Source organism: Alexandromys fortis, unplaced genomic scaffold, assembly GCF_014885135.2.
Source record: "Alexandromys fortis isolate MF-2015 unplaced genomic scaffold, M_Fortis_MF-2015_v1.1 scaffold_23, whole genome shotgun sequence".
NCBI lineage: Eukaryota > Metazoa > Chordata > Mammalia > Rodentia > Cricetidae > Alexandromys > Alexandromys fortis.
In genome coordinates, this window is record NW_026067907.1 from 15884216 (window position 1) to 15894246 (window position 10031).

A 10031-nucleotide genomic window follows, 5' to 3' on the forward strand; every position below is an offset into this window, starting at 1 on the left:
GTTAGTTTTTCATATTTAACACAAGCTTTCTAGCTTATACATATGCTTTAGAATTGACATCTTAGAAAACCACACACACGTAAGTCTTTAAATATAACTGGTGGTCTGCCTTCTATTTGAGTTAATAATGATTCATTTAGAAATTACTCAATGAATCCTTAAAAGGTATGTTGTAAGCTATTTCTGTAAGAGTAGATGAAATAAGAGCTATTCCAATGAACTCATCTACTGAATACATGACTGAATATAAATTATGGAATATATATAAAAATATGGAATATCATGTATACATGATACCAGATGAAATTAAAATATTTGCCTGGTGACAAAAATGAGATGATTATGATAAATAAGAACTTAATAATAAGTGTGTAAGTGAACTCTTGGACTAATATAATGCAGAAGACAGAATGAAACAAAGGAGAACAAAATATTAAGGACAATAGTGAAGATTTCAAAGCTCAAAGAAAAGTGCAGTAGATAACCTTTCTGCAACACCTCTACTTTCAGAGTATAAAAGTGCACACCCTTCTTAGCTCTCCCTTTGGCCATCAATGTCAGTGACAATTTTTCTGCCTCCTGAATTAATCTATACAAGAAGATAGTCCTGAAAATTATATTATCCACCTCAAATTTTCTTAAAATCTGAATTAAAGTGTTGAATGTCAATTTTAATGGACTTTAAAATTAAAGATAAGCATAGCATTACATATTAGTAGCACCTCACTATGCATGGTAATTTGTTAATAACTATTTAACAATGAAAGGTTTTGTGCCAGAATAAAGAAGTTAAGAATGTTTGAGAAAATCATTTTTAGATAATAAATATATTCTTGCATAAATTCTTTTAAAAATCTTTAAAGAATATTTAGAGCAGCTGAGTTTCACACAAGATAAAATCCCAGCACTTAGAAGCAGAAGAGAGCATGAATTCCCACTCCTAACCTAAAAACTATTTGAAATTGATACCTGCTGGGAAATGGAAAACATGTGTTCTCTAGTAAAGTGTCTCTGGGTATACAAACAGCACATCTTGCTCAGGAGGACTTGGAAGAGACAGCATAAACTTTTTTTATTAGTTTTAGTTTTGATGGTTTTTTGTTTTGCTGGAAAAATATTGTCTTTTTTGTTTGTTTGGTTTGATTTTCATTGTTTGGAGAGAAAGAGTAACAGAGAGAAAGAACAAAGAACATAGAGTTGGAGAATAGGGATGTGGAAAGGATCTGGAGAGTATGGGCAAAACAAAAAAAACATGATAAAACTTGTGCAAAACAATAATTTAAAATAGCAAAGTGAATCTTTATTAAACTGCAAAAACATTAAGTGTGATAATTACACATACAAAAATAAAATAGTAGGCAAGAAGAAAAAATATAAACTAAAGGAATAGAATTGTTGCATAAAGGAGGATCAATTTGGAGTTCTGCTACTGAGTAATAATGGCATACCTTATTATTATTAACTAGAACATACACTGATATCTAGTCAGGAAATTCAAAAGGAAAAGAAAAATCCTAATGAGCACATTTAGGAGTTTGAGTATTATGCTATTTTCAGTGTACAGAAATACTCTGAATTCGAGGCCAGCCTGGTCTAGAAGAGCTATTTTAAGACAGGCTCTGAAGCAACACAGAGAAATCCTGTCTCAAAAAAAAAAAAAAAAAAAGTAGACAATCACGAGAAAATCATTTCACTTTTGCTTGAATTATCCCCACAGATGGAATATACAGGGAACAAGCCAGAGGATAATTCCACTACAGTGACACAGTTTCTCTTTCTGGGATTTTCTGAGCTTCCCAACCTACAAGGATTTCTGTTTTGGATGTTTTCCATAATGTACATGATTATCATAATAGGAAATAGCTTAATAATTGTCATAGCCAGAATTGATCCTGCACTACAAAAACCCATGTATTTTTTTCTGGCCAATTTTTCATTTCTGGAAATCTGTTATGTATCTGTCACTCTTCCTAGGATTCTGTACAATCTTTGGACTCAAGATAGAAAAATTTGTCTTCTGGCTTGTGCCGTCCAAATGTTTTTCTTCACAATTCTGGCAGCTACTGAGTGTTTCCTACTGGCTGTGATGTCCTATGACCGCTATGTGGCCATCTGCAACCCTCTGCACTATCCACTGGTCATGAACCCAACAAAGTGTACTCAGATGGCCATTGGCTCTTGGCTTGGTGGCATCCCAATCCAGATAGGACAAACTTGTGGAATATTCTCTCAGCGTTTCTGTCATTCTAATAGAATAGACCACTTCTTTTGTGATATTCCACCGGTTCTCAAGCTGGCCTGTGGGGATACTTCAATGTGTAAGATGGCTGTCTATGTAGTGTTTATGATGTTTGTTGCCTTCCCTTTTATGATGATACTTGGATCTTATAGCAAAATCATTGCCAGCATTGTGAAGTTGCCAACAGCCACAGGACAGGCAAAAGCCTTCTCTACGTGTTCTTCCCATTTGGTGGTAGTTGTTTTGTTTTTTGGATCAGGAACCATTAACTACTTTAGGCCAAAATCCACTAATTCTGCAGGAACTGATGAGCTACTCTCTCTGGTCTACACAACTGTGACTCCCATGTTCAACCCCCTGATATACAGCCTTAGGAACAAGGATGTGATTGCAGCTCTGAGAAGAGTTTTACTTAAAATGAAGAGCCACAGAGTTATATACAAGTGAATGAATAGATTCTTCAACACTTATCAGAAATATTCCAAATGTTTAGATTCCTTTTACATGTCCACTGTGTTTATGTTATAATGTGATCGACTTTTTAAATTTAATGTATTTAATTAAAATATAATTACATAATTTTCCATTTCCTGCCCCTCTTTCTAAACTCTCCCATGCTCCTTCCTCCTGTCCATTCCATGTTACCTATACCATCTCCTTTCCAAAATGATGAACTCTTTTTCTTTGATTATTATTGGTATGTGATTAGATAGCTGATTATAGATATATAGATATTTAAATGATAGAAGATGTATAAGTTGATACAAATGACAGATAGATGATAGATAGTTATATAGATATACACAAATACATTAAGACAACTTTTTCAGTCTTTCTGTGTTGTTTGTGTATATATGATTTCAGGCCAGATCACCTCATCAAGTATCATTTCTTTATTGCAAATGAAGGCTATTGTTGGAGGAGGATGCTTGTTGGTTCTCCACCACTTAGCCCTAAAATATTCACACAGAAACATGTAGACAGAAGAGCCTTCCACTCCAGGCTATTAAAGAAAACCACAACTGAATATAACATCAAAAACAATGGGTTATGAAAAGTCCAGCACCAAATTATACACCCTCATTTCATCTCCTGCATATAAACTCAGGAAACGTGGCAAAAGAGTAGAAGGGGGTTATAAAAGTCAGAAGACAAGGATTTCAGAAATGGTGGCTTAAGTGAGACTTGAACAATGATAATATCAATAAATATACTTTTAAAAATCTTTTGAACTATAATAAAATGGTTTATGTCATAAAATATACTTTTAAATACATCCTCATCTATTAATTTCTATTATATTCAAATTGTTGTTCACATCATATTTTCATAAATAGTTGTAGTTAAAGTTCTTAAAGATTTTTTAAACAAGAGATTATGTAAATATTATGTGTAAAATTGCTCAGTGGTAGTGTGCTAGGTTTTCATAGCAGTCATCTTTGGTTTTTGATTTTGCTATTGCTTTCATTTTTTATTGTAGCATTGAAAGCCAACAAACAAAACAAGAGCGTCTACATACTGCCTATACGTATTTGTTAACCATAGTATCTTTTAATCTATATTATACATAAATATGAAAACATATTTATTCACTTAGGATATTTTGATTATGGTGACGAAAGATGAGATATCTTAGTATTTTACCATTTAATATGGAGTTTTATATATGGAAAACGAATTTTTTTAATATTCCTGTATCATAATAAAATCCTGACTATTTGCAAGTATACCACATCTTATTATACTCAATTTTTCTCTAGGTATTAAGCTTGGAATCTTAACAACAACCTTTAAAACATAAATGGAAGCTAACTTCCAATTGCATTGAATATGTCTCATTAACTTTAAAGGTGCAATCCTTAATATGAAAATGATTATAGATGAAATTGATTTGAAAACATCTCTATGACATGTTGACGTCAATTGGTTTGGATGAATAGCAGTTTATCTGGGTCACATAACAGTTCTCATTTTAGCTTTGGAATATCTTTCAAACTGAGGTTTATACACATACCAGCAATATCTCAAGTTTCCCCATTGTGCCTATCTGCCCTAAAATTTTATTTATCAATTGCATTCATTTAAATAATATAATTGAAATAATATTAAATCCATTTCTGCCCTTCCTTTTCTCATTTCTGTTTTATCTCATTACTCTCCTTTGAATCTCTATGGAGCACTTCACTCTTACTATATTGATTGGCACTTTTTCTTTTATTATTATTGTTTTACAGACACACATTCACATGTTCATGCCTACAAGCAAATACAAATGTGTACAAATGCACAATTATATACAAATATAGCATGCTGTGTTTTTATTTATTTGTATATATGTGATTGTAAAGCTGACCACACTACAATAAAACAACCAAAAAGGGACTAATCACTAGGAAAGCCTAGTTTTTCTTCTACCAGTAGAAAATATTTACCTGTGTTCTTCTTTTTCTTTTTGCCTAAGACTAGAACCCTAGGAAATTTCCCTCTTCCCATGTTAGCATGCCCATTGCTTTTACCTTTAGTATGCTCTTGTTTATGCAACCATTTCTAGAAGAGATTGTCTTACAGCAACCTTATTCATAATTCTTGTTCTAACAATCCCTTAGGACCATTTTCCATGAAGTTCTTAGAGTCATAGATGTAGGATATATTAGCTCTTGGGTCTGAGATCTCCACCATTTTTGATCTCTGCGGTTTTCTGTAGTTTCCATTTACAGTAAAGAGAGTCTCCTTTGATGAGGATTGGTAGCTATACTTACTAATGGGCATAAGATAAGATTTTGAATGTAGTAAAAAATTATGCTAATCTGAATAGTTGTAATAGTAGATTCTTTTCTAAGCTGGGCATGTTTCCTGGAGTAGACAGGAGTCTTCTCCTATTAAAGAGCTCCCAAGTCTGATTAATCGGCAATTGTATCCCATTAACCCATGAATACCACTTAATTTACCTTTGTGCATATCTTGACATACTGGCAATTGTTATGGGTTATAGATGTTGCTGCTGGTTAGGACTGCTTAATCGTTTCTATCCTTTGAAAGTTTGCATAGTGTTTTCTAGAACTCTTGAAATTAGAACTCAGGAGTGAATCTGGCAGGCCAGATTCAGCTCAAATTATCATATCAATGTCCGAATTACAGTTTACCTTTCAACAAAAGGTGCAAATTAAAAAAAAGGATGCATTCAAAGATTGACTCAGATAATAAATGGAAAAAAGACATGTCAAATTTGCTTAATTCCAATTATATAGTGGCATAAATGTAGGAAAAACAAAGCGACTTTCAGCTATACTAGTATGTAAATAATAACTAGGATTTAAACACATTAATGCTAACTATATAAGTCAAATTTAGCCCATTAATACATAGTCTTCCATCATTGGGAAAGATGTCAACATGTAGACAAGATGAAATTTAATAGTGCTTAATCATAATTTTTCTAATCTTAATCTGAACATCTGTAAATTAATGACAGATTCTCAGTCATTTAACATTTTCTTCCATTTATTTTCTGAATATGAATTTATGTCTCTTTATATGGGGTCTTTGAGGTTTTTTTTTCAATTTTCTTTATGAATTGGGAATGAAAAAGGGCAATAATTGATGGAGAATTCATCAAGTGACAAGGTAGATGTCTAAATGGCTGAGACATCTAAATTTATACCTGTCCATCATGGTAGTTCAGCTAGACAATAAATTCAGAAGTTTGTTTTTTCTCCCAGTTGCTGTAAATTTGTAACTAGATTTTGATGAGCTATTGTCACTTAAAATTCTATTTCCTGATTAAAATAGTTAATAATGGAACATGGGCAGCTGTATTTATTTATTTAGTTTTGATTTTTTGTGTATTTTTGTCAATTAGAATTAAATGTGTCTATTCTTGGCACTATATTTTTGAATGAAAGACATATTGAAGATGTCAAAATGTTATTAGATTTGTGGTGTGAAAAAGTACATTTCAGTGTATTCTAAGAGAGTACATACTTTTAATCATGGTAAAATATCTTGCATATATAAAATGCAGAAACACTTATGAATGTGTCAGAAACAACAGACCTCAGCACTAAGAACACATATGCAGGTTGATCACAGCAAAAACATTTTTTGTTATCAAGTGGTCTGTTACCCTAATAAATAACTGCTGAGAAGTGATTCAGTAGCTGAGTGTGTATTTTCCATCAGGAGGCATTAGTTTCAATCGTCAGCATTACAAAAAGTATAGTTACTATTACTAATTTCTCATATTTTCAATTGTAGTGTTTCCTAATAACAGAAACAAATACTGACTATGACTATATATATATATATATATATATACATATATATATATGATTTTAATTNAATTTAATTTGTGGTACTTGTTTTGCTAAATTCATGACTGACATTTTAAAGAAGGGTGCTATTTACAATTAGAAATTAGCAAGGAAAGGAGTTGTCCCCAGGGTAGAGAACATTCCTTGTTATGTAGAAGAGTGTGTTGTGACAGGAGAATATATTTCAGAAGTGTTTGGCCTCTGTTGCAAATGAAGGTAAACTCTTGAGCTTAGAAAAAGAAACTTCCTCATCATTTTGCTTTTGTATGTCAATAAATCAAAGTAAGAATTGCAGCTTACCTAATTCCAAAGATCATAGACTACAATTGACTGATAAAACTTTGTACTTTTATTTTGATATTTTACTATCAGCATTTAAATAAAACTACACAGAGTAATTAATAGAAAAATTGAATGATTTATTTCTGGTTTAGTTTCAAACACCATTTCATTTCAGCTTGGTTTTGCACTATTTTTTCTGTCCATTGATGACATATTGATGAAATATGACTCGAGAAAGCATCATATGCATTGTTCAACATGGAAGATTGGTACAGTAAGGATCATGGTCATCAAATTAACACAGTATTGCTAAGGTGTATTAGTTTACCATTTTCTGTCAGGTATATACTTAAATGTGTCTATGATAAGACATGAAGGGAGAATATATTCAAAAGATATACCTATCTACAATACAGAATGAAAATATTAAAGGAAGATCACTGATATTACCTTGAAAGCTACAATTTCAAAACATCTCATGAAGACAGAATGTTAAGATCTATTTGTAATTAATCTAAAAATATTAATAGAATCATTGCATACGAGCCGGGCGGTGGTGGCTCACGCCTTTAATCCCAGCACTCGGGAGGCAGAGGCAGGTGGATCTCTGTGAGTTCGAGACCAGCCTGGTCTACAGAGCTAGTTCCAGGACAGGCTCCAAAGCCACAGAGAAACCCTGTCTCGAAAAACCAAAAAAAAAAAAATCATTGCATACGTTTATTTGGTTCGATAGAATTTTATGATAGGAAAGTTCTTCAAAAATAATACACATTTATATACATATATATTAAATAATATTTAATTTTTTAGATTATTTTATATTATCATATAAATAACTTAAAGACAAAAATCATAAGCTCCTCACAATAATAGCAGAAAAGTCTCCACTTTTATTTTCAATTTCTAGGATAGGGCCATTTCAATTTTATTATTTAAACACAATACAATGTATATTAAAAGTTTTAATTAATGCCACAGTATCTGCATCAAAGAAAATCATTGCTTCAAAGGCAATAACAGTTAATATATATATATATAAAGGATTTAAATAAAAACCAATACCTGTAGTTTGAAATTTCTACTAAATTTCTTTCTTAGTATGAACTAGAGAATCTGAAGAATTGCAAATAACACACCTGTACATATATAAGATGGAGAGAAAGACAAGGACAGAAATGTTAAATGATTTGAGAAAGCTTTTTTGTTTATTGGCAATTTGTGTGTATAACTTGCCTAGCGGAGTTGAAGGAATACCTTGGGGGAGAGAGGTCACCTAGCATTCATGAAGTTATGTTCGAGATGGTTGCATCACAAACAAATGAAACTGCAGAGTGAGTACCATTTAAAAATCTATGATTACTGTGTCTTTTGATTTACATTTAGTATTCAATAATTTCAACAATGTAGAAAATATCAATTATGATTGCATAGATTTCACACCACACTTCCAAAATTTTATATGTAAAAGAGAATCTCATCAAATCATGTGTACAATTTATTATGTACTTTGCAATGAAATTGTATATATTTTGGCTTATTGGGATAAAGGGGATTTAGAAAACCACATGGAAAGATGAATAAAGTTTTCTGTTTATAATTTTAAGTGTATAAAGGATATTTAATTGAAATGAAATTGATTTTTATCAATAATAAAAAGCAATTTTCGAAGAATATTAAAGAGACAACTAGAAATAATTCAGAATTTGTCACATTGCATATTTAGATAAACATTTAAAATATTATGAGTTATTGTGCCATTTAAAAGAATATGTATTATATATCTAGTTGAGAGCTGAGAGTGCAGCACCATTACCTCAAAGGTATATTTAATAACAAAGAGTATATGTCTCCTGATTTAATAAGGTATAAATATACATATTTCTAAGCAGAACTTAAAATACGCAAATAAGACGCAAAGCTGAGGATAAGAAAGTGTACTTCTTGTTGGAGCATCCTCACAGTTGATACACACAAATATCATGGAAGAGGACAATACTTCCACAGTGACACAGTTTCTCCTCCTCGGATTCTCTGACCTTCCCAACCTCCAGGGTCTTCTATTTGGAATGTTCTCTATAATGTATGTAATTATCCTATTTGGAAATAGCTTCATAATTGTGATAACCAGAATCGATCCTGCACTACACAATCCCATGTATTTTTTCCTGTCAAATTTCTCTTTTCTGGAAATCTGTTATGTTTCAGTCACTCTCCCTAGGGTTCTGTATAGCATTTGGACCCAGGACAGAAGCATTTCTCTTCTGGCCTGTGCCACACAAATGTGTTTCTTCCTAATGCTGGCAGCTACAGACAGTATACTCCTGGCTGTGATGTCCTATGACCGCTATGTGGCTATCTGCAACCCTCTGCACTATCCTTTGGTCATGAACCAGACAAAATGCACACAGCTGGCAGTGGGCTCCTGGCTTGGTGGATTGCCTTTCCAGCTAGGGCAAACTTATCAGATATTCTCTCTACATTTCTGCAACTCTAACCTGATAGATCACTTCTTCTGTGACATACCTCCTGTACTTAAGCTGGCCTGTGGAGATACTTCTGTTAACGAGTTGTACGCCTATGCAGTGGTTATCTTGCTAGCTACAATCCCTTTTTTATTAATATTAACATCATACAGCAAAATTATTGCAACCATCCTTAGGTTGCCAACTGCTGAAGGACGGGCAAAAGCCTTCTCTACATGTTCCTCACATCTGGTGGTGGTGCTTTTGTTTTATGGATCTGCATCTATTACCTACTTAATGCCAAAGTCATCACATTCTGCATTAAGTGACAAACTCCTCTCTCTTTTTTACACCATTGTGACCCCCATGTTCAACCCCATGATATACAGCCTTAGGAACAAAGAAGTGATTGCAGCTCTGAGAAGATTATTGCTTAGAGCATAGTTCAATGGACTTATGTACAGTGATTGAATGCAACCACAGTTCTCACATAAACTGTTACATCTTTTTTTTAAACTTTGGAATGTTAATTACTGTTTTGACCACTCTTTGTTACTTTTGAAAGTTAGTATATCATTATTTGCAAAAAAAAAAATGCACTAACCAAATTGTTATATTGTCAACATTTTATGAAAAACATAACATTTTAATTAAATTTGTTCTATGACTTTTTCTACATATGTGAAGAACATTCCTTATTCCTCTCAAAACTCAATTTCTCCAGCCAAATCTTTTCCC

At 32.5% G+C, this 10031-nt stretch overlaps 2 protein-coding genes across 2 annotated transcripts; both read left to right on the forward strand.

The window, feature by feature from the left end:
• The first annotated feature begins 1717 nt into the window (after positions 1–1717).
• Positions 1718–2686, forward strand: LOC126497791 (olfactory receptor 10AG1-like). The gene has a single exon (XM_050135963.1). The coding sequence runs from the start codon at positions 1718–1720 to the stop codon at positions 2684–2686; it is 969 nt and encodes a 322-aa protein (XP_049991920.1).
• Positions 2687–7055: 4369 nt separating this feature from the next.
• LOC126497793 (olfactory receptor 10AG1-like) lies at positions 7056–9737 on the forward strand. Its single transcript, XM_050135964.1, has 2 exons — positions 7056–7100; positions 8793–9737. The coding sequence occupies exons 1-2, from the start codon at positions 7056–7058 to the stop codon at positions 9735–9737; spliced, it is 990 nt and encodes a 329-aa protein (XP_049991921.1).
• The last annotated feature ends 294 nt before the right edge of the window (positions 9738–10031 follow it).

Coding starts and splice junctions, on each gene's coding strand:
- LOC126497793 (XM_050135964.1), top strand. CDS start 7,056: ATGACTCGAGAAAGCATCATATGCATTGTTCAACATGGAAGATTG. Junction 7,101..8,792: donor TTGTTCAACATGGAAGATTG/GTACAGTAAGGA, acceptor GCATCCTCACAG/TTGATACACACAAATATCAT.
- LOC126497791 (XM_050135963.1), top strand. CDS start 1,718: ATGGAATATACAGGGAACAAGCCAGAGGATAATTCCACTACAGTGACA.